The sequence below is a fragment of the Strigops habroptila genome, chromosome Z, assembly GCF_004027225.2.
Source record: "Strigops habroptila isolate Jane chromosome Z, bStrHab1.2.pri, whole genome shotgun sequence".
In the NCBI taxonomy this organism is placed as follows: Eukaryota; Metazoa; Chordata; class Aves; order Psittaciformes; family Psittacidae; genus Strigops; species Strigops habroptila.
This window is the reverse complement of record NC_044302.2, coordinates 79513254-79539479: the sequence shown is the minus strand read 5'-3', so window position 1 is coordinate 79539479 and position 26226 is coordinate 79513254. Positions and strand designations below refer to the sequence as shown.

At 34.6% G+C, this 26226-nt stretch overlaps 1 protein-coding gene across 5 annotated transcripts in view; it reads right to left on the bottom strand.

Annotated features, from left to right (window-relative positions):
* Positions 1-26226, bottom strand: part of ADAMTS6 (ADAM metallopeptidase with thrombospondin type 1 motif 6) — a 144338-nt gene that overhangs the window by 46233 nt on the left and 71879 nt on the right. For all 5 annotated transcript variants that reach the window (XM_030470371.1, XM_030470370.1, XM_030470372.1 and 2 more), the window contains 4 exons: positions 23275-23416; positions 12588-12695; positions 5844-5989; positions 3530-3593 (listed from right to left, as the gene is read on the bottom strand). In XM_030470371.1, the coding sequence (XP_030326231.1) occupies positions 3530-3593; positions 5844-5989; positions 12588-12695; positions 23275-23416 (460 nt within the window). The remainder of the gene's footprint in view (positions 1-3529; positions 3594-5843; positions 5990-12587; positions 12696-23274; positions 23417-26226) is intronic.

Here is a 26226-nt window from a genome sequence, read left to right as displayed (position 1 = left end):
AAAAAATGATTCACAGTCAAACTGTAAGAATGGCATTTCCAAATTGCCTGGTTTGAGCCTGCAATTGTTCAAGAATTCTTTTTAAAACCTAGACAACGAAACGCAAAGTTTCCTTTCTAGTATCTTGTTTAATTTATTGACTGAAATATGCATATAGGCAGGGAACGAAAATTCTGGAATAGAGTTTTATAATTTTAAAAGATTTGATAAATTGGAGCAGTGGTTTGAAATAAAGCAACGGATGCAAATTACTACACTTGAGTAGGAACAATCAACTGTACAAGCACAATTTGAAGAATGACTTCATAAAGCGCAGCTCTTAGGGATTTTGGCATTACATATCAATACAGACTAAATAAATATTGTCACTCCTGTAAGAAAAATGAACACAGTACTGAAAAGAATAAACAGAACCCCACAACTAAGATGAAAAACTAAGTTATACTTATGATACTAAGTTATCTTAGTATCCTTTATCTCTGAAAGGGTTTACTTAGAATCCTATGCAGAGGTTTGGGCACCATGCTTCAAAATGCACACTACTGGGATTCCAAAGGCTAATAACACAGAAACTATCTAGCATAAAGAAGATCAAGAAGAGAAATGATACTAATCTGCAAAGACAGGAAAGGCTCCCATAGAGGAATGATATCAACTGTCTTCTTACTGGGAAAAGAGTAAGTAAGGGTCTTAAAAGATGGGAAAACATACACTGTATTTTATTAAAACTGTCCTGACTGTAAGGATATTGAAGAGTCCCAATAGTATCTCCAGGACAGAAGGCATTTAAAAACCGGTCAGCTGCCTTACCATCAGATAAGAATGGTTTAATGATTTAACGACAGTTGATTTTGCCTTCAAGCCAGGGAACAGCCTGAATGGCCTCCTCAGATACCTTCTAGGTGTTCCTTCTGTGACCCTGTAAGCTTCCTCTCAATTAACTTCCCCTCAGTTAATCAAACAAAGAGAGAATAAAGGAAGCAAAACCAACTAAGAATAAAACGGTCTGAAAAGTATCTGATAATAAGAAATAGAAGATCATAAGAACACAACAAATCCTAGCAACATTTCAATGATATCACTAGGTAGCTATGATTGTTAGTAATTAAAAAAGCATTCAAAAATTGTGTATTTCTGAGGCAGCGGGATTACGTACACTTTCTTGCATACTAGTAACTGTAGCAGATGCTAAATACTATCTATTGGAGATAAACATTTTAAATAAGAATGCCTGGACAATTATCTCATGAGAGCCCTCCAACAGTTAATGGAGGAAGGCTCCAGTGTGTTAATGTGAATTTTTTAACTTATCTTAGACAGTGTGTACAAACTGAAACAGGTCATTATTTGAAACAAACAAACAGAATATTCTAGTTCCAGTTTGCCTGATATCAATCCCACATAAGTAGAAGAGCTGGCAGAGACTTAACTGATACAGTTTTAAGGGAAAGGTAAATAATAACACAAATCATACAAATCACTATTTTGTATAACAGTAAGTTTTATCAACTAAAACCTTTTACAATTCCTGGTTAAATTAAAACAATAATGGAATATGCTTAGATTTTGATAAGGCACTTAACTTAGTAGCACACCACATCCTATTGAAAAGAAATAGAAACAATCTGATACTCATTTGGTAAAGCATATATTAAATTTATTAAATATTGACTGACAAATTTCAATAAGGAATTCTCAGTTGATGAACTTGTGGGCGTATTTCCTACCAATTGTAAGAATAAGAAACACACTCAAGTGTTACTCAACGTTCTCATTTGTGAATTGGAACTATAAAAAAAAAATCTTGCTTATGAAGTCTTCCAATTACAAAAAGACCATGTGAGTGAAAATAAAGACAAAGGTAAATTAATTACAGGAGAAAATCTGATAAGCTGGACCCATTAAATGAAAATTGCACAAGGATAGCCAAGTGTGAAGATACACATCTACAGAAAAAAAATAAGATGGTCAGAGTTTCAGAATGGTGCACTGCAATTTGGAAGGCTGTATGACTGGGAAAGTTTTACAGCTCCTACTGGACAAGCAGTTCAGCTTCAATCTCTGTTACTGTGGCTAAAGGCCTAGCACTGTGGCCAAAAGGCCTAACACACTTCTTAGCTGCGTGAACAGAAGAGCTGCAATAAGCAATAGGAAAGTAATTTTTAATTCGAACATTTGTAATACAGCTTAATAGTGAGAATAACCTCCACAGAGAAGTTTGCAGAACTAACACTTCTGATAATTAGTAACGATCATAAAAGGCAGGGGTTTTTTTCAAGGAATCAGCATATTAACTACTGAGATTTTTTTCCTGAAAAATGCCAAAAGATAAACAAGTGAAACAACACCTTTAGGTACAGACTCTCCCACTGAAAGGAACTTTCTTGATTTAAGAAGAAAATTAAGACAAATTTGAAGCTGAAATAATATGAAAGCCTGTTTATGTTTGTAGTGCTACTGACTTGGAAACTTACTAGTGAAATTCCTTATTGGCATGTACTCTTTTTCTAGTTCAATTTTTAACTCAATTGAATTTGTAATTTAGTTTCACAATTTGATTTTATACCTTTAGCCTCTGCCCCATCCTCTCTATGGTTGTTCATTACTTTATTAGCTCAGCTCTACAATAAAACTGCATGATCATTCTAGTAATACAAGAAGTAGCAGATTTGTGTTTTAAATCAGCAGATAGGTGTTTTAAACCTGCCAAATTTTTGTCAAATGGTTTTGTCAAATGGTTTAAAACACACCAAAAGAAATATGTTTTCACAAATTGCATAAGGTGATTCTGTAACACATTAGCGCTGGAAGTTATAAAGGTATAGAGTAAGAGGGTTTAAACTGGATTCATGGAGGATACTTCCATTTCACAGAATTATAGAATGGTTTGGGTCTCAAAGACCATCTAGTCCAACTCCCCTGCCGTGGTCAGGACACCTTCCACTATACCAGGTTGCTCAAAGCTCATCCAATCTGGCCTTCAACATTGCGAGGGATAGGGCATCCACAACTTCTCTGGGCAACCTGTTCCAGTGTCTCACCACTCTGATAGTGAAGAATGTTTTCTTATTATCTAATCTAAATCTGCCCTCTTTCAGTTTAAAGCCATTCCCCCTTTTCCTCTTCATTTTTTTGTGGCAGTTATATAGTTCAGACATGATGAGGAACTCAAGAATTATCTTTAGAGACACCCAGACTTACTGGCCACTGCTGGAGGACAAGACTCTGGGCTAGAGAGACCTTTGCTCTGACATGGAATGCTCTTTGTTGACTTTTAACATTGATGCTCATGTTGAACTCACTCCGGTCCTTAACGTGAATATACCAGCTAGGCATCACATTGAGACAAGGACCCTAAAATATAGCAGAACTCATAGGGTGCCTGCAATATACAAGTGCCCTACACGACTGCCCGCCAATCAAATGCAGAATTCAAGGCTTTTCTGAAGTAAAAGAAAGCATCCATTGCTGCTAAAATGTAAAGCAAACAAGTTAATTACACTTTTACAGTGGAATAAAAATTACTTACATCAGTATTACATGAGCGATACCGTTTCCTTTCCCCAAGACAATATTTGCCTCCACCTGAAGGCCTGAAAAACATGTTTATGTGTCAGTATATGCATTATTAGCCTAAACACAAGTCTAAGAGATATATATTAAATGAAAAAAAAATAAAAGTACATGGAAGTTTTAAGGTGAGATTTTGAAATATTTTATTTAATAAGAATTGTAGAATTGACTTGAATTGGAGCAGATAAAAAACAATAGTGGGTATTTGAAAATCATCACTTATATAATGACGATTCATCTAGTTTGCATATACAGTTTAATTGTATTTTGAACATACTAAAAAGGCATTGTTTTTAAATTATTTGATTGTAAAACTAGAATGAGAAATATGTAAACAAGCCACATGAGAAGCTTTTTTTTTTTTTAATCTTCTCATATTACACTTGAAAATATTACAAAATGAAGAGACACTGTCTGCTAAATACTGGAGCCAGAAAAGACTGCATTTTCTAGTTCAAGAATCTGATTCTGATTTGAATTAAGCAGTATTAAAGCTGAGGGAACTCCAGAGTAAGCAGGTTTCTATTAGTGTGACTAAAAGACATTGGCTCTTAAATTCCCGAACTGTTCAAAAACCTCATCTATCTTTCACAGACAGATTTGACACAGGTCAAATAATCAATTAACATTGACTTAAATGTAAGATTAATCAGACATCAGCTCTTTGGCTCATAACTTGAAAGCAGAAATGAAAAAGTTTTGTGTTTGTTTTATAATAAAGAAATAAAAGAATTTTCAATCAACTAGAAAGAAAATCAATACTGTTTTTCACATTACAGCTATTTAACCAAGCAACACTGTCCTCGAACCAAAAGAATTTTTTTCCTAATATAGACATCCTCCCCCCTCATCACAAATGCATTTGCTTGATGTACTGTTAAACATTTAAAATTTAATTGCTTTTCAACATACCAACCCATATACATAGTAACAGTAGTAGTTGAAAAATCTTAGAAAATTACTCATGTTCTGAACAAATATTCCACTAGCATTTTTACATATGGCTTTGAAAATTAATTTCGTATTCTCTCAGTAACAGTCTGACATGTTATCAATGCATATGGATAATTTTTGCCTTTGAATTCATTCAGTAGGTAGTGCTATTTGCCAGATTTGGTAGTTATTGCTAATGATGGGAGGTGAACAGACCACCTGAAGCAGTAGTAATGCAACATTATAGCACCTTGGTGCCTTGCAGAGCATAGTGGAAAGCTGATGTGCAGCCTGGCTTGCAAAACGTGGGTACAAGCAACAAAGAACTTAGGTGTACAGAGAGGAGATGATCTGGAAGGAGTGATACATGCCACAGAATGGATTTCTATTAAAGAAGCACAAAAGCTTCATGTCTTCAAGAAAAAGTGGTCTTAAAAACTACTGATGGTGATGGAAATAGCAATTATGGGACATTACAAGAAGAAAGTATGGAGTAATAAAACTATCCTTCTGCAAAGACCTATAGCTGTGATGAGGTAAGCAGAACAGAAAAAGCAGCAACAGAAAAAAAGCAGTGATTCATTTAGCAAAAAACTGCAATGGAAACAAGTAAGCATTCTTCATTTGAGGAGCAGTAGCGACAGCGGGAGGAGCAGTTACCTGACAGACCTTCTACGGAACAGTGGTCAGGACACTGGAAAACAGACAGACAACAGGACAAGTACAGATACACACAACAGATCAAGCCGTAGTAGAGAAGCTGGCCCCTCTTGAGAGAGAGTAGATGGACCAACTGGGAGTACTGGCAGGGAGAGAAGCTGATGAATTGTTTTAAGAAAGAGTGGGAAATCACAACTAAGTGCTGGACATGACAGCATATAACTGTATCGTATGCAACCTAATATTACTAACTATGGTTTATATGTAAGCAGTTGTATGCAGAAGCTTGGAAATACTGTGTTTGGATTTTAATATGTAACAGGCAATAGTTATTTTCTATCCTAGGCAAGCATTAGAGGTAATATGTCTTAAGAAAGAAATCTATCTAAGACATAATTTAAATATATTCTGCATGAAATGCAAGATGCGGAAAGAAAACCATTCTGGTTATTGCTAAATAAAAATCCAGCTATCTTTACAGTATAGAAGATAGATAGATTAAAAATGTTAAAGGTATGTCTAGTGAACTTCTCCTGTTTAAGTATTTCTGTCTGCAATTCTGAAGACAAATGCTGGCAAACTAGCAAAACATTTTTACAGATAACATGTGAAACCACAGTTTTGAATAATTTCCAAATGTGTCTTTTTGTTGGCTCCGGCTTACTTTAGCTACTTACGCTGGACTGTCACAGTGTCTTATAGATGAGGAGACTCCTCCCCCGCAGGTCCTGCTGCACTCTCCCCATATTGACCACGGACCCCAACCCCCATCTATGCTCTGGGGCCAAGTGCCAAAAGGTACGCACTCTCCCTGATAACACCACTGAAAGATTTCACAAAAAAACACAGAATTAGCTTCCAGGCTGACAGAGTTATCAGGACAGAAAAAAATAAGGGTCAGGCAATGACCAATTATAGGCATTAGCATTCCCTGTATAGATAACACGACTAATATTTTACTTTTTCTAGCCATGTTTAGACATTGGTGAGGGTGTGTGTGATTTGTTAATTGTCTTCACCAAGCCCTGAATTATAGGTTCCTATCACACACCAGAAGTTAAAGCAAGCTTAAAATAAAGATTTTCTTTTTTCTTCATACATCCTCCTTAGTGTTTCTTATTAAAGGAACTGCAAGTTGCTTACATTCCTTTAAACACTAAGATTCATCTCCAAGATTAGTTTCGTAAAACACCCTCCACTTAGGATTCATGTAGAGGCTTCATTATGCAAAATGAAAAATTCCACCCGATATTATTTTTAAGAAAGTATTCTGTTACACTATAAAAAAGAAAATCTGGATGAGGTTACAATGGAAGAAGAATTTGTTGCTGTACTTCATTTACACTAGCCCTACAGACATAACAAAAGTAGTGCCAAAGTATTAGACATAGTACACAAAATTATTATATAATAGTGAGTGAGAAGGCCACTTGTTCAGTGACAGAATGAACATGCATACCCCACTCATGCAAAAACTTAAAACTTTGCAATATTGTTACTTACACTGGACATACAAAAAGACAGACAATTCATACAAATGGCTCATTGTTAAAATAAGTTTATAATTCCCTTAGTCAGAAACCTTTTTTAAACCGTTCAAAAATAATCCTGGAGCCCGTAGTTTGATCCACATTCTGGCGCATCACTGAGAATCTGGAGTAGCTCAGTTAGAGCTACTCTCCCACCATTACAGGCTTAGGTGACAGAGTAAATTACAGGTTTACTGTGACCTGAATCTGCACATCTCACTCTCAAAAGGTGGGAATCTGCTATTCAACTCCGTGAATTTCCCAAACAGACACACTATTGACCCTTTCCAAAAAGAAACCCAGACAACTTCTGTGTCCAAAATCAGCCACGTGAATTTGACAGACAGCACTAAGACCTGAGCGGAAGACACGGACAGACACAAATCCCTGTCACCCATAAGAACTACTGGAAGACGCAGTGTCAACTTTATACTTTACATCTACCTATACAAGTGTATATAACAAGCAGAGCAAAGTTTTCTCTTCTAAGTCCTAAGGCTCACCGAATGCCTCAGTCCCAGCAATGTGGGACATATACTAACAAGTAAATACAGCCATCCACAACGACCTGATTTACTCTAGATTTTTCTGAAGGAAAAAGAAAAGAGAATTTAACCTACTGTCATTACTCATGAAAAAAGGAAAGAAATCTGGATTAACAGAATGTTAAATAAATAAAATTTTTTTTCATTAGAAATTTCATTTTTAATAAAAGGTACTTCTAGATTGTCAAACATGTTAGTGTTTAGCTCTTCATGTACATTAAAATGACAGATTACTGTTAAAATTTGTAGCTTATCATCAGCAGACACACTTACATACAACAGTTCTGCATAGATACAAACACATGCTACCATTAAATATAGTATTTCCTTGTTATATTTGTTATTTCCACATTAATAAATGAAAACTGTAGCATTATTTTTCCAGCCACATTCATTTTTGTTTCTTCTCTCAAAACATTTTTATGCTTCATGACCTCTTTTTTCTCTGTATGTGCTGTGCCTGTTTTAAAACACACCTGCTATAGTCCAGCACATTTCTGTTTCTAAACCTCACCCTGTTATCAGTTAGAGAAACAAAACAATAAGCATTCTTGTGTCTATAGAAAAGATAAGGTATACTATTTTAACTCTCAAGTTCAACATGCATTGCCTTTTCTACCAGGTCTGGCCAGGACAGAGTCTTCCTCATAGCAGCCTATGAACTATGGTTCTGTGGTTCTGTGGTTTTGGTTTGCGACCAGTGTGGACAATGCACTGATGTCTTAGCTACTGCTCAACAGTGCTTGCACACCATCAAGGGTCTCTTGGTTTCCCAACCTGTTCCTCAAGTGAGGAGACTGCGGGTAGGCAAGAGGTCGAGAGGGGACACAGCAGGGACAGCTGACCCCAAATGTCCACAGAGATATCCTATACCCTATAAAAATCATACTCTGCAATAAAATTGGGGGTTGGGATGTTTCCAAAGTAGCTGCTGCTCAGACTAGCTGGGCAACAGGCTGCTGGTGAGAGGTAGTGAGCAACTGCCTTTTATCTCCCATTTGCTTTTTCTTTCTTTTCTTTTCACTTACTATCTCAGCCCATTAATCTTTCTCAGTTTTTCCTGCCTGATTCTCTCCCCCATCCCTGGGTGGCAGTAAGCAAGCGACTGGGTGGATTTAGCTACTGGATGGGATCAACACACCACAACCTTCTCCAGAAAAAAAAACCAAAGACACAAAGCTTCATGGATTTGTAGTGAGGAAAAGCAGGTTTAATCGATATTTACAAATCAGAGGTTTATGCCAATGAGCAGGCATCCATCAGAAGAATATACACTTCATACAGAGCTTCTCGTAAATCCAGACTATCACTGCATGTCTGCATAACACTTAATGCAGTCCTATAGTAATCCCATATTTTTAGCTAGTATAGATACATCCATACGGCACAGTGTTTTACAATGCCTCTAATAGTGCCAGTATGACAGAGAATGAAGTATTTATGTGAGCTACACAGAAGGGATTGAAATTTTCTGAGTTCCCTCTCATTATAGTGATAAATTAAGTGAAAATTATTTTATTAACTAAACACAACAATCTCCTTGCAGCATTCTATTAAAGATGCCACAAAATTATATGAACAGTTATCTAATGCTAAAGTCAAAAGCTAAAACTTTAAATGCTTCTAAGAGTAAAAATTTCTGTAAAAATTTTATCATTCAATTTAAAATACATTTTATATATTACAAACATGACAAAATCAGTTATGAAATGAAAGACACAGAGTTAAACCACGAGAATATCACATATGTCAAACAGAACATGAAAACCATCCTAACCACATACTATTATGACCGTATATAATTGGCAGGCGCATTCTACCTGCTTTATTTTTCCAAAGCTGTGTAAAATCACTATACTTCGCAATTTTCTTGGTCATGCAAACATTGTCTTGCACATTCATATATTTCCTTGTAAAAATTCCTTAAATGCTGTGTTTCCTACTCTATCAAAGTTAAATCTGAGGACTTACTGCTCACTTCAGTGTCTTTTCCTGATTTTCTAGTGAAAATTATCTTTCACCAAAATCCAGTGATGGACAGAATCTTTGACGGAGTAATTCAAAATTACCAAAATCTTCATTATTTCTAATGGGACTACAGAAATACGCTTCCTCCACAAATTATAGCAACCTAATCTGTTCTAATGAGGTAACAACTATTGAGTAACCAGAATATGGAGAGACAAGAAAAGATGACAACTATTTTTAAAGAACACTCCTTCGTGAAAGGTTTAGAACTGAAATGTTATTTCCTCTCTTAACACTGAATAAATAACTTTCAATTAGTTGAACTAGAAAGACAGTGGTGATGTATTTGAATATGTATAAAATGTTCAAAACATTGTGAATATTGTAAGCAGCCTGAAATTTTTCTTGTAAAGAACATTAACAATAAGATAAAACATGATACTGTGGCAGACTTCAGATCATTTTATGTATTAGCTGTTTAACAGAACTAAGACTTGCAAAACACACACAGCAATTACTCTAGTATTGAGGAAAACTGATTTCATCTTCTGTAGTGGAAAAACAAAAGATCAATTCAATTTAAATTTCCCATCTCAATTTTAACAATGTATTTTCAATTAATGCTTCTACAATTGTTTTGCAAGAAAACTTAATGTTCAATAATAACTTACATTTACCTTATCTTAATGTCCAGTAATAACTGAAATAATCAAATGATCTAGTTATTTAAACTGTCCTTTCAGCACACTGTGTTTACACTTTTAGCACATTTGTCCTTTATTTACAACCCTAAAATGGATGTAAACAGTTACGATAGAAAAGGTTACTTCTTTATTATTTTAAATTCAAAGACAAAATAAACATACCTATCAATTTTGTCTTACTGTTTTACATGCACCATTTCCTCATCAGAGTATATTTTTAAAATCTACCAGTTACTTTACCTTCACAAACACACCTCTGTGTACACTAGAGAGAAACTTCCTGTATATTTAAAATTATTATTACAAATCAGGAAAAAGTGTACCTTTTTGAACCCAGCCAATACATAAAACCCTTCACCAAAGCATGAATATATTAAAGCTTCAAAACAGAACAGATGTACAAGTTCCATCAGTAGCAAGAAACCACTCTATTCTCTTTCCCTGTACGCAGAAAACAGCTGAGTAACTTTCATGGAAAACATTCTAAAAACCTTCAGGCATAGGCAGACATCTACTGTGGAAAATTTCAACCCAGACAGTTCAAAGTTTGGCAGGTTTATATAAGCAACTGAAGGAAGGTTTTATAATGGTGTGTTAGGCCATTTTAATTGTAGAAATCCCTCCCACCTCTGCCAATAAGATATTAGTGCACACTGTTTCAGACTTGCTTTAATAGTTACATGGAATTTACATCAATGTAACTAAAAGCAGAAATTGACCCTCCAAATATGATAAAGTACTTTGAGATCTTGCTAGGTCTTTACAGAAGGGCACATCATTTATTATACATTTGGACAGAGCCCAGCAAAATAGGGCCTAATTTGGTTGTAGCCTGTAGGCATGACTGCAATATAAATGTAATAATAATAAAAATAATAATAACTGTACCATGTTATTTTCTCCTTAGCATGTGGCAAAGAGAACTAAAGATCTGGAAAACCTTGTGTTTTATGGCGCTTTTTTGCTATCAGGAATTATTAATTTAAAGGAATCTTTGAAGCTGCAGTTTACAAATACAATTCTCTGCTAACAGGCATGAACAATTAGTTTACCACTGTAAAACAGTATGGATTCTCTCATTTCCCTCTAAAATCTAATGTTGAACCAAGACACTGATGACTGGAAAAAGATGTTTTGTAGAGAGTAAACTGATTAAAGCCTCAGGCAAGTGGACACAGCAAGAGTGTCTTAAAGCATCTCAACTTGTTCATTGTTGTATCACGGTTTAGAAATATAAATTGAGGTAAATTGCTCCTTGTCATTGACAAGGAATGGTGGTTCCAAAATAAACCTAGACTGTTGATGTAAGAGTAGAGCTTCTACTATTTTCTATACTCTAATAAAAGGTAATGTTTTTGGTAGAATGTAAAGGTGTCTCTATTTTCATTGGCTAACTGTAAGCAGTCTATTTTTTTAAATTACTCCTTCAAAGAATTTATTTTACATGGTTTACCAATATTTCCAAAATCAGCATGGAAAAGCCATCAAAACGATGCTAGGTCATAGGGCCTGAATGAAGCCATTACCTAGCATTAATAAACTGTGACAGCTGCCCAAAAGCTTTCATTCTTTCTGTTTAAACATCAGATTGCAATCAAAATGCAATGTAATCTTTGTTGAAACTAGCCGAGCTAACAAGGCAAAAGTCAGAACAAGAATGGATTTTTTCCTTAAAACGACTACTGATATCTAAGCTGGAGGAGTAGTAGATCTTAGGGACATATGCAGCAACTCTCAGACAGTATCGGAAATTATACAATCAGCATTCTTCACTTTGCACAAACTTGCATAAAATATATTATCTTGAAAAAAAGGCTTATGGAATTCACTTTTTCCCCCCAGTATATGTCCTATAAATCAACAATTAAAATATTTTTCTCATCTCTTAAAAATCTGTATAGATTTTGCCTCATAATTGAGAAACAGTTTTTTACTATTAAAAGTAAGTTTCAGAACTTTGTCTGAAACTACTCATATACAGACATTGTTTTAAAATAAAAATTCACATGTTCAGACAGACACAGTAGAATTAGACTTTCTGTACTTTTCTGTTAGGTAGAAGAGTTTATCAAACTCCACATCAAAGTCCTTTAAAACTAAACAGTTATGTAAGTGTAACTGAATACCAAAAGAATAATTCGAAGTCAAAACAGAAAGGTCACTTTGAAATACGAGCTTTTAGAAAACCCTTTTATTAAGGCAAGATTTTTTCTATATGCTTGTACGATTCAGCGTGTATCTGAAGGAATAAAGCTTTTATCTTCTAACAACGCAGAGTTCAGGCTCTAGATCTATGTTACACATACTCGAAGTCCATGCCAGACCTAGAGTTGCAACAGTCCTTTATGGAAGAGTGCCATAAATTTAATAACAATTAAACTAAAGAATTTTTACAAAAATTACACAAAAAATGATACAGAGCATCTAACAGGTTGCTGTTTTTTGATCCACGCTATAGAATTTTATAGTGAGGATAAATCTTTTACTAAATTACATATATAAACAATTGTGAAATAACTCACATTTATGGACACTTCCATTACAATTCAAAGGTATTCCGAAATAATAATTTATCTCTTATATTTGCATGTAAGTACTTTAATTTACTGGTTCCTTTTTCCTGTGTTCTTTAAACAATAAATTGCTTTTTCAAACAATAAATTATTTGTACTCACCCCCTTTTCAATGCTCCCTGTTTGGCAAAGAGTACCTTCAGCTGCTGGAATGCTGTTGGTAACACACCGGTTACTTTTGCTGAGGCACCAGAGCTCTCTACACACTTCCTAGGAAAGAAGGCAGAAGCAAGTTGATCAGAATGGGAGCCTAAAATTGCTTTCAGTCCTCATACACAAACATATACACAAATTTGTTTTGAACAGAGACTATTAAGAAGTGGGCTGAAGAGATAAATCTATAGGTAGTTGGGAAATTTTCTGGAGCAATTCCAAAGCCACTGTATTTTACCTAAGAATAATCTGCCAGAAAAAAAATCTGGAAGCATCAAACTGTAGACTAGAAGAATGTGTTTTTCACACCTGTCATTCAAATAATGTTTTATAGTTGCTTTTTTCTTGATTAGTGCTAATACTGGGTTTAGTATGTTTCAGCATGGCTGTAAAAGCAGTCTTCAGATGTGCTCTAGTATCTCCATTACTGTCATTATCTGACTCAAAATTACGCAGTAAAAGGATACTACTAATTCTGAAACATGAAACAACAATTATTTTTGTTTTCTTTAGTTAAAACCAAAGTTTCTGAGCTCAGACTACTTGCACTCCTCTTCTGCAACACTTGCTAAAACAGTGCATGTGTGTCTAGTACCGAGCTATATACTAAATTAATTCCTGTAGGCTTTTTAAAATTTGCGGCTGGTATTCCATAAATGATTTAACCTATGTTGTCAGTGTTAAACAAACACAGGTTTTCAAATCCTCTTTCTTCCTACCATATTTTCTCATTTGTTTTTGCACGTTTACTCATTTAAATTAAGCTAGTTTTGTTGATATTGGAGATTCATTGTTAGAACTATCTAAGGGTTGAAATTCATAACGTGGGCATGACCCAAAGCTGGCTGAATACTCAGAATCTTCACAGTTGCTTCAGTTGCCCTTGGATTCAACTATGTATGCAGAAAGGAATCAGAAGTGTTTTGCTTTTACACTAGATGACTTACATGATAATCTCTGCAGTATTACTTTGAGACCCATGCAAGAGTTCACAGCCTGGTTATAGATATTTCCTATTTTTAAGTATTTTTTTAAATTTGAAAGATAGTCCAATCTTTAAAATGATCTTATGATAGCCATTACTATTTCATTTTATTTAACTGCATCTTGAAAGTATATACTACAAATAATCCTTGTATAGATTTTATGGCTGAACCTCGGTACAAAAAGGAAAAAGGTAAAGACAGTCTGAGTAAATTAAAGTTAATAGGTGCCCCCTCCCCAAGTTTATTGTTTCTCAGAGGAAATGAATGAGTATCTGGCCCCTAGGCTATCTTTTCTATACACACCAAAAGGAACAAATTTTAAGTTTTACCCTAAGATTCTTGTTTCTTGCATTGTACTGCATATACAAATTGATCTATTTATATGTTATTCACTAGCAGCTGCAGCCACAGTTCAAAAGTACAAGCTTTTCTTGAATAATGAAAAATTCTATTGCAAGTTTAAAATCAGCTAGTGCCATTCTTCCAGGACTAATACAGTGTATTTTGTTTCATGATTAGTAGAAGCAAGGTATCTTTTTAGAAATCCATTAACAAAATATCATATTAGGATGGTCTGAAATGATGAGGAATGAGTACTGATGGGATTGCTGAAGCTTCCATCCAATTTTTGAAAATTAGGCCTAAGCTATTTTGTCTTAGTTGGTGGGTTACTCTATGAAAACTTTAATAAATTGATGAGCCCCATTTTAGTAGAAATACTGACACATGTAAAAAAGCATACTTGCAACCAATGTAGAACTACCTTAGTTTTCAGATTCAAATTCTTCATTAAGAAATGCAAACAGTATAAATAATTACTTACTTAAATCACTGAATAAACACTTGCTTTTGCTGCTCATCTGATAAAATTTTCAGATTAAGATATACACAAATAAATATATGATTTAGAAAAATCAAATAGAACAGGAAAAGAATAGAAGATACACCACAAAGATTCTTGAAAAATCTAACTAGATTACAAATTTCCCAGCCATTAAGGTGCCCAAATTCAACACTAAATAAAATTCACATCTAAATCAACCATGCATCCAAACATCAATACAGTATGGATTTCAAAAGTGAAAGCCTAAAATTGGTTCCTTACAGACACAGTATAAGGTGCTTCTATCATAATCCTGCCTTATATACTTTTACAGTTATTTACTTGCTCATTTTGTTGAGCAGAATTAATGTAATTTACTTGCTCATGTTTCATGTTTCATGTGTGGTTTACATTGTCAAACCATTATTAAAAGTGTTAAACCGTGACAATTCTGCTTATGATCTGGTGTTTATTTTGCATCGGATTTAATTCAAATATTTAAATTAACAGCTGTACTATAATTTGGTTCAATTTGGCTGAAAAGCCAAAAATTCAATTGCACTAAGAAACAAAGACTTCAACCATTCCAATATAGACAGAAGAAAAAAAAGAAATCAGATCTGGATAACAGTGTGGAATTTGAAAACATCTATATTTCAGGGCAATTTGAATCCAGAATTCTGCTTTGTGCTCCACAATTTAGATGCACAATTTCACTTTTGATAGGCCTACACAGGCATACCGTCTATATATTAACATATATGGGGATGGAATAACTAAAACGTGTATTTCATTGCCAGGCGAACATATCCACAAATGAGAATATTTAACAATTTGCTTCTGGTAAGATTCTTTCTGTATACTAAAGATTCTTTATGGCACTAGACTCCTCCAAATTCACTGAACTAAGTTCATCCAAATGATCATCTGAACTGTGCGAATTCATGGCCACAGCACTCCAAAGCTATTTTAGTCGTTCACCTGTTTGCAGGATAATTCTAAGCATGTCAGCTCACACCCTTACTTCACAAAAAGAGAAAAATACTTTCATTCTTCCTAAGTTGCTTTGGAAGATAGAATGAAAAGCACTGTATCAAAGCTAGGTATTATTACTGACATAGCCTTCTTCAGACTTCAATTTCAGCCGGAGTTTGCCTCAGTAAATCCCTAAAGACAAAACCAAAGTAATGTAAAATTACTATGGGCTGTATCATATTATTAATGTTTGAACAAAAACCTCTGCTTAAATCAGAAAGGAGTTCTGTTTGACACAGACATACAATATCCCCAAATCAACATAGTATTTCCTTATGTAAAAATATGCGAAACACAGAGGATTTATTAATTAAAATAACACAATGTATCAATCAGTATAAGTAATTTACATAAAATCCAAGAAATTACAAAGTATTTTGGTAATTTCTTTTAAATATAGCCAAAACTTATTTAAGAAGATGCTTGTCTTCTGCTGTTTTGCATTCAAAAGTAGAATCTGAAGTACATTCTCCACAACCCTCTACATGAAATGACAAATAACATTAATAGTAATTTGAAAACAAATAATATACCTAGAAGGAAGTGGAAAATCCATATATGCTGTTATTAAACGAAACCAGAATTATACCAGGTACCAGTACAGCTATGTCTTCTTTATTTTCAACTGATTTTGGAAAGTTAACAATGAAATTCTGACTAAGATGCATAAAGCTTTCTGATCTCCAGCTCAACCCTAATCCTGTTACTACCTTAGTTTATTAGTTATTGATTTGAGCTATTTCCTTACTACCACCATCCTCTCTCTAATATCTCTAAGCAATTGATTTTAATAATCCAGCCTTAAAAATGTACAAGGAACTGCCCTGGAAAGGTCGGGCACAAATTCACTAGTAGAAAGTACACTGCTTTTTTTCACACGCTAACACGCACACACACCCACCCACCAACATAACATGACCCTTTAGGGGAGCCTTTTCTTCACTGGTGGACACAGGATGAAGCTAACATATCTTTTGCCAACATTAAATTTGTGTAAGTAATTTACTGAAACTAAGAGAGAGAAGCATAATCTGAAAATTAATCAATGACCTCAAAGCAATTCTCCAAACGTGTGGATTTAGTAACTGCTGATTTGTAAAGCAAACTAGGGAAAATGTTTTAAGAATCCAGGAAACACAAACTGAAGCTGAGGCCTATCTCAAGATCAAGACAAGACAGACAACAACCTGTAATGGTGTATCTTAGGGCTCCATGACTTCAGTTTGGAATTCGGGTGCTTGTATTTGCAGTAAATTAAACAAAGCTGAACCCATCTAGAGAAAAAAAACAGCAAATCAAATTATCTTCCTTTCGCCTAAGTGTTATCAATGATGGAGCCTCTTTCTGTGTGTCATGCAGAGTTACATACAGGCATTTCAAATTATGTAACATCTAAGCATCCTGTATAATAACCATCATAAATAGTAACAATTCAGCACAATGAAAACTCAGTAATATGAGCAAAGATCATATTGCTGTGCTGTTTTTAATGGTTTCAACACTAATGAAAGCCTCCAATAAATGTTAGCAATTTGGCCTATAATATTAAAAAAAATTACATGGGAAATATTAAACTATGATAATTTGGGAATTTCAATATTCATTCACAAAATTTTAAAATGTTAATTAGGATTTTATCTTACTTAAGCTGCTTAATCTGTAATATGCTGCACCGCTTGATGAATATTTGCTAAAATAGAGCATATACATAATTAGCCTGAATTGTAACTTACAATTCAGACCTGAAAAGCATCAACCTAGAGTATCTTCAGCCTCACTGCTGAAATACTGCTGCAACACAGTTAAAACTAGAAGACTGTAATTTTGGGTGAACTTCAGAAGGTTCAATGTTTAGTTCAAATAAGCACCCAAAAGCCACCATTTTAGTGCTCCACTACCAAATGCTTATTAAGTGGTGCAGCATGTTATGAATCAAAACATGCTGAAAGAATGTGGAATAGAATCCGAAGCTGAAGTTGTACATTTGTATTATGTTACCAGCATTCTTTCCTAAACATTGGGTGCTTATGTGAACATTATGGAAACTACAGATGCCCCAGAAGGTCAATCACCTCTAAGTAGCATCTTTCCTTTCAAACCCACACAACCTACCCCATCCTTATTCAATCCACATTCTAGTATCTGGAATCTCATTATTGCTTCTACTAACATCTAATGCACTTCTGCTTTGATCACTAGCTTCTTTTCCTTTTCACTTTTCAAACAGCTTTTGTAAGATCCAGGCACATTTGTGTTAAGTCTGTGTCTCTTGTGAAAGAGAAAGTGAAAGAGGGAGCTAAGGAGAGAGAGGAAAGGGGGTTGGTGACAAGACAGTCCTAGGAAAGAAGAAAGGGGTCTATGGGAACTTGCTAGAAAAAGATACAAAAAGATGTAAATCTACTTTGGGATTCAGAAAGGGGAAAACTTCTGGGATTTCCTGTGGCTACACACATCCTAATCTTAGAAAAAAAAAAAGGGAGAAGAAAATTTAAGGATAAAGCCAAAGGTGTTTCAAATGTTCTTAATTGCAGCAAAATCCTGTAAGTCCTTACACAAGAAAAGCTCAAAAGTTTAATCATTCTTAACACAAAAGGCCAGCACAACAGTGATGACAGGGTTCGTGCTTGACCAGCAAGACCTTATGAAATAAAAAATAATGGAAAGTTTAATAAAAAAGACATAGTATAACACCAGTACCTTCAATTCCTCTCCTTGCCTACACACACTTTGAACACCAGTTTGTGAGCAACATAATGTAAAAACATCTCATTGAATTACTTGTGCTCTGCTAGCAAACACCAAGGATAAAGCGACTTAGCCATGGTATGATGTATGAAGCTGGGGAAAAAAAGTCACATTTCAGTGAGTTACTAACTACTCTGTATAATTCAACTGAATGCACAATCATAGTCATAGTATCAACAAGTGAGGGAACAAAAGGGAACTGGTATTTGCAGTGCAATGATACATCAGCTGCTTCTCTGCCTTTCCTTCTGAAAAAACAGCTTCCAGAACCCACTTCCACCTACATCAAATTTAATATGTCTTTTTATTAATTTGGAGTAAATCATGTCAGTGTTTCATGAAAAAAGCGACAGTTTAATTCTCTAACATTAAAGTTTGTATCACCTGACTAGAAGGGTCAATTGTAATTCAGGCTATTTTAGAACCATGTGTATCGTAATTTGTTTACTCTCCTGGATTTGAAATGATGTTTTCTTTTGGTCATTACTAATTCAGTTAAACTATTTTGTCTCTAAACTGACGTGGGAGACTAGGAAGCTGTGAAGGTATGACAACTGTATGTCCTATATTTCTGTAGTCAAGCCTTTCCAGCAAACTTCCATTAATAGTAATTAACTTTATGGCCGCTCCCCATAACTCATTATAACTTCCTAGAGACTACTAACACAAGGGAGCTCAGGAAGGCAGCAGGAGGTCTGCTTATTCTGACAATATATCTTCATTCTGTCTATTTACAAGCAGTAAGTTCATAGCTTGAACTCTCTCTGTCCTCCAAAATGCACTAACAAAATGTGAATAAAAACTGGTATTTGAGTTTAAAGCTATTTTCATTGGCAAACTAACTGGAGAACTTAATTGCAAACATAAGACCATGACAAAGAAAAGAGCTACCTGTCATCAGCTAAAATACGTTACCCGATGTATTAAACTCTAGTGTGAAATAAAAAGAACGGTCTTGCTGTTTTCAATGAAGCCATGTATGTGAAGGAAAGGAGAGTGTGTCCCCTATGCTCCTACTCAAAATATTTACTGACACCAACGATGGTGGAAAAGCACTAAATGAAAAAAAATATACAAAAAAAATTGTAAGACACTATCTCTGAAACCCATGCTAGCAGCCAACAGCTTCACAGATCATAAAATGCACCACAGCAATATCAACCATATGCATAAAGTATTAACTGCTATTAAAATGCCTGAGGTTTTAGCCTCTGTCCTAAAAATGTAGAGACCAGCTCTAAAGCAAAGCATTATTTTGAACCACAAAATCTGTAAGTTACAGTCAGGCATATTCCAGGTATTATTTAAAGTCATAAAACAGAAAAATTCAAAGTCAAGAGTGGAATTCTTTCCTGAGTTTACCCAGAGACAGCCAACAGCCAACTGTAATTAGGCAGATGCTCAAAAGTTAAGGAGATACGGAGTCAATGAAAAAAGTTCTCCTTACACTCACGTAACAAAAGGACCGAAAAAGTTATGAACTGGCATACAAACAGACCAAAGAACTGAGACATGCCTGGCTATCAGCAGAAGAGAATTCACACTGCACCACCACAGAAGATGTAGCATATACAGGAACTACACAAATGAACAGAAACTACCTTGTTCCTAGTAACCTCAAGGTCTTCCACTGCACTGAATCCATTAAGATACCTGAAAGCATGTACTGCCTTTAGGGAAAAGCTATGCAGCAGTATTATATGGTGAAATTTCCATCACTACAATTTGACTCACTGTAAGTCATAAACTTAACATTCTCCTGAATCTGAAAGTGTACCCTAAAAATGAAGTATTTTAAGTAGCTTGAAACATTGCCTCTCGATTCTTTATCCAAAGTATCTATTTCTTCACTTAAATTCTCTAAAATTGCCCCAGTAGCGGAAATGGTAGAAAGTATAGTAAGAAGAACAACACATATGTAACACAGAAGGATCACTGTCTACTTGCTAATCTGTACGGTTTATTTAAGCTCAAAGAGCTAAAGCATCTCTCTGAATTCTTGTCTGACAATGTGCTGAACAATACAGGGAAATCTGACCAATACCCACAAGACTTTTGCTGAAACAGTTCTGTCCATAAGTGACTAAACAGTTTAATTAGGTCTAGTACTTAAAATAGTATCAAAACAACTACCAAAGAACTCCTTTTAAGGTCAAACTGTCTTCTTGTCAGTAAACACACACACAGAAAGGAAGAAACTTGCAGCCCCTTTAGTACTTTAGTTATGATGCCTTAATTGTTCAAACACCTCTCCATATATTTAACTTCAAATCCGTAAGTAATAAAGGCTTCAGGCACTTAAATGTGCAACATTCTTTGCAGGATTAGAACGTGATCTATGATCAAAAGCAATAAAGAGTTTAAAATAAACATGCAAAGGGAAGGGATGAGGTAATATGGGAGAAAAGGCAATGAACACAGATTAACATTAAAGCTAAAAGGTTGAAGAAGGTATTTTTCCTAAATGTTAGTAAGACATTATACATGATTCCAAAGCAGAAATAACACGAAGATTTTCCAAATTCCTTTAAAAATAGCAACTATCTTGACAGATGCATCAGACTCCAAAGACTTGTAATTTTTCGGCAATTTGATTTGAGACTTTGACTGTTTCTCTTCTCATGTCTTCCTATTACAATTCAGTAAAGAACATGAGCAAGAGAAAATGGCAAGACATTTTCTTTGAGATTTCCAATTTGTTTAGAATTTATTTGTTCCTGGGTCACTGAACTCCATGTTGGAAAACCTGCTCTAACCCCTTTTTACCAGGCACTTCAAATAAAAATGGCTAAAAGAAGTGCTAGAAAGAAATCATGTATAAACTAGGTCTACTGTTAATTAAGGATTTTCACTATGCTTTTCTGTCCATAGTTGCATGCATCTGTTAGAATAAATCAATGAAATGTTAATGGCATATTCATAGGAATAATACACCAAACAGGAACATCCAAAGCACTGACTGTTCACTTTTGATAATGAACGAGTTGAGCAGAGTGCTCAACTTAGCTTTTTCTGGTATTTAGATCTAATTCCACTATTCAGTTCTAGAAACCCTTTCATAAATGAATAGGTCTTTCTTGTGTGAACATTTTCCATCTGCACTTCCAAAGACTTTTTACCTTTCAAAATTATCACTCGAAATCTGTATGATCATAATAATCATGATCACATTTTCAGAGCGTTATGGCCATGGCGGATAATATTCTTAAAAGTAGATGCTATTTTACATGCTAATCTTTTCTTAGAGTGGCTTTTACCAGACTTCTACAATAACCTGTTATATTAATATACACAGTCTGAACCCTATTATTAAAAATAGGGGTTTTTTTCTGAGACACTTATGCTTCTGAGACACTTATGCTCACCTTGACGGCACACTGATGGAACACAATGCACTATATCAGTTCAGAGGATTGGTAAAGTCACATGAAGACGTAACTTCTTTTAACTACTGCTTCAATTAAGTGTCAACTTCTTTTTTATAAGGAATCAAACCCAAAACTTTAAAATCAAAAGAAGGCAGAAAGCGAAGATTACCTACACATCTTCACTACTTTTGATTATTTGCGGTTTAGAAACTGGTTTAAGAAAGAAAGTGTACCATGCAGCGTGATCATCACAGCAATGATTACATAGTTGAATAGTTTGGAAAAAGAAAAAAATACATGTGGAAAAGCCAGGTTTTGCACATCACTAACTTTCCAGTTTAATCTAAAATGCAATATATCTCCAAAGGCTGTGCTATAAATCATGGATTAAACACCTGTAGATTTCCTTAGTCTGAAATTAAAGGAGTGTGTGTGGTAACAATTCGTAAGAAAAAAGAAAAAAAAAAAGATATGACTTATACGCTTATATAAGTGTATGTAAGTGTATATGACTATACACTTATATATAGTGACAGGAAGCAGGGCCTTTCAATAACGGTGGTGGGAAGTGAGAACTTAAAGAGCAACAATAAAGGCCAAAAGAGGTTTGATGAGGGATCAGCAGCAGAAGACCCAGTGAGCTAGTCAGCCAGCTACACAGAGCTTTTAAATTCCTTGCACAATGCGATCTGCGAAAGGGGCATCCCAAGAATAATACTGTATTTATCCCACCAGGGATATTAAAAATGGACTTTCTCTGCAGCTAGACTTTAGAGAAGTACATAGAGTATACATTCAGTGATTACATTGTTTTATTTGAATAATCTAGAAATTAAAATCTTATTAAAACTATTTACTTTTAAACCACTATATACATTTTCAAGGTATATTTAATTTAGTCTCATCTGATTATTTGATAACAAGCACAACAGAATGCACCCTTTTGCTACATACTTTGGGCTGCAAGATCTTCTGTAAATATTCATAAATTAATTCCATAGTGGCCTAAGTGTGCAGGTTTTTATTTCTACTTTGAATTTATTTACTTTAATTATTATACACCGGTACTTGCAGCCAAAGCTTTGCTAGTACTTAGCTATTCAGTATTCTATTTAGCTATGTAGCTTCATGTTTCTCTCTTCCCAAAACCATAAGTCATCTTTCCAAAAAGAGATCTGAACAATGTGAGAAACAATAAACTCAATATTGGGGAGGGCAAGAGGGAAGAGGGAAGAAAACCAGACCTGACAAATCAATACAAGCACAATGTAATTTCAAATTGTAGCTTTAAATTGAAAAGCTAAAGCCAACAGAACAGATTTCATGTTTCAAGATTAATATAACATGAACCTGGTTTTATATAACCAAAATCACGGAAAATTCTGTAGTGCACTTTACAAGAAGCAAGGAACAAGTGTTCTAGGCTCCTTTTTTCCCCTAAAGAATGCTTTTCCCAGCTCATTGTTACCCACATATTTTGGTGTACAGAACCCACAAATGACTCAAGCAAAAGATGCAGCATAAGGATTAAAATGTACCCTTTGCTTACGTATGATGGCACCAGACATGCTATTGGAAATCTGTAACCCACTACTGCATCTAACTAAAGATTTATGTTACAAAGGAATATATACAAATGACTAAGCAGAACACTCAGCATAAGGATTAAGACTTCTTACCCCATATTTACATTGGCGGGATGTTGCTCCATACTGGAAGCGACACTGTTCATCAGCATCATACACCTGACCTGGGGCCACAGCTGGATAAAGAAAGTCACGCTTGGGAGGCTCATTATCAAGGCAAGTACCACGGCCCGAACTGTTCAACATAAAGGACCAAATCAATTAGGAATTCTCCTGACTGTAAATCACAGTAATGATATCATGTATCTAGTTCTTACTTTTAACAGCACTGGGTGTGAAACAAATATGACTGCAATAAACAAACAGTAAGATGGTACACCCATAGTAAAAAGAAAAAATAGAGGGACTTCAGATCTTAAAATAATTTTTCATCATTATTAACAAAAGTGTTTATTTTAGATTGTGAAATGGATTTCATATATCATTGTTTTTAAAAGTATGATAATTTCTGAGCCACACAAGACTGATTTTCATTTTTGTTTTAAGATTCCTATTTGTTTTCACTGAAGAATAGCTATATTTGGTCACACAATGAAAAATAAACGAATTAAGCAAACAAAAGAAATTCGGTTTGCAATTCTTAATGACTCATCTCATCCTTCAAATAGCTAAGTACAACCTTACAGATATGAGCAGCTTGATATATAAAAGTAAAACACATTTAAATGTCCATATGACTAAATGTTTACTGGATTAGGATCTTAACATGCATGCTTTTCTTCCATTTGAGTGAACAAAACAGTTAATGCGGTAAAGGTTTTGCAGGATCTTCAAATTTACCTAATTTGTATAGATCAAAGATATTTTTTATTGTATTAATAATATTTAGTCTTAAAAATTTCATGTTAGAAAGTTCATCTTCTTTGAAAACGGTAGTATTTTCTTCTTTTATATTCACTGTTTTGCTTGGGGGTTGGTGTTTTCTTTCCAAAATATGTCCATATTCAACCACAATATTTTAATGTAGTGGAATAAATAACAAAGAAAGCCAAATGCAGACAGAACTCAGTTTAAAAAACTTTGTACTTTGCTAAATATAATTATTCAGTTTTATTAGTCGGTGCGCATAAAAGAGGACAGATGCTTTTTAACTTTCATTTCAGATGTGAATAAGTGAGGATTTTTAAAGAAATCTTATGCCAACACTTTAAATATTTTTCCAACATTCCTACAAATTTTGCCAGCACTTATGGGTTTTTTTCTCAAATCTTTTCCATGCACCTTGCCAAAGGAACATAATTTCAGAAGTGAATGTTCTACACTGTGTTTTGGAGATCTCCAATTTTCTACACTTTTCATCTGCAGATAAAAAAAGAGCAAAAAACCTCCTTTAACTACACATTTTATGTTCTCATTTTAACCCTATTCTATTCAATTCTTTGAAATACTACAATAAGCATTTTGGAAAAACAAAGAAACAAACAACAGCTGACCATTTCAAAAGGTGGCAAACAGCAACTAATGCAATAACCAGGTAAATACAGAAAAAAAAATTATGATATTTGATTACTAATCCCAATTAATTTACTGTGGTTTAACTACACACACACCACCTCAGCTGAAATCTGCCTTTAAAATATCAACTATCATAAGAAATAATGTAGTTGCTCCTTTCATTCCAGGTTTACATTATTGCAAGCATATATATTTTCTAATAACAGAAGTTGGAAACTATCGTACATACTTCTGGAATATTTCAGTGTTGTATTTTGTGTGTATGAGGAGTACATGTTAATAATTTCAAGATGAAAATAACTCAAATACAATCTGATTTTTCTGCACTGTCTCTACCAAATTGTACATAAGAACTTTGCTAAAACAAGCAGTCGGAAGCTTAGCATTTTACATCAGCTTTGACTAGTAGTGTATATGATTGGAACATTTCCACAGATTTGGTCTGTAAACTGTGGTCCTGTAACAGACAGCCATGGGCACAGCATTTAGAAACCTTTATTACTTTTGGTGACCCTCTCCATAGGCATATGTACCCCTGCACGGATTAGATTAAAGAATCAGCTCTAAATTTTTAAATTCACTGAACTTGAAAATTAGACCACACTTTCTCTACAGACACAGAGTTGCAGAAAGTCAAAATCCTTGTAATAAATAGAAAAATATGCCTCTTCTGCTCTAATGGTGGAATTTCCACCATAACGAAATAGTTGTAGTAGTAAAAAAGCAAGAAAATGACTACTAAGCAGTCACTCACTTGCTAGCTGCATTACATCACCACCTCTCAGACTGAAAATGTTTCTTTCCTTCTGCTTTAGTTCTATTATTTCTGGCAAGCGTTAAACAAAATTGACACATTATACAAACTTAGTGTGAGAACCTGATACTGTATTCTTTGAACTGCAATGTTTTGGAAAAGAAATAGCATGTGTTATAAAGCAGTCTGATAAAATAAGGGACTTTCCATTGGTAATGAAAGGTCTCACCAAAGCTCTGCAAGTGATGAATACAGGCTGGGGACCATATAAGCTTTCCACATAACTTCTACCGGACTCAGGAACGCTAACACTCTTGAGTCTATGTCCTTGTTCTCTCTTTCTCTTTGCTCCACCAAAGCAAAACTCAAGATACTTGAGAAAAATAATCTGATAAATCTAGGGAAATAAACCAAAAAGGTGCAAGAACAATGGTATCAGAGCACATTATAAACAGAGATCTTAGTTATTATCAATCTGGCCTATAAAAGTGAAAACAGCCCTTTGTGTAGATGTGAGAAAAGATAATAGGATGGAAAAGAATGCTCAAATATTTTCATCTCTGCCATTTTAGAAAATTCCTACTCACAATCACTTTTGAGTTTTGTGATTTTATCTTCTATAAGAAGAATATACAAAGTCAAAAAACCTATGAGGTATACCTGCAGAGCATTTACATTTTTGAACATGGAGTGGATAAACCTTTAGAGTCTGCAACAGAAATAAGATGATCTCAAACTCATCCTTACATTCTATTTACTCCACAGGATACTACTAG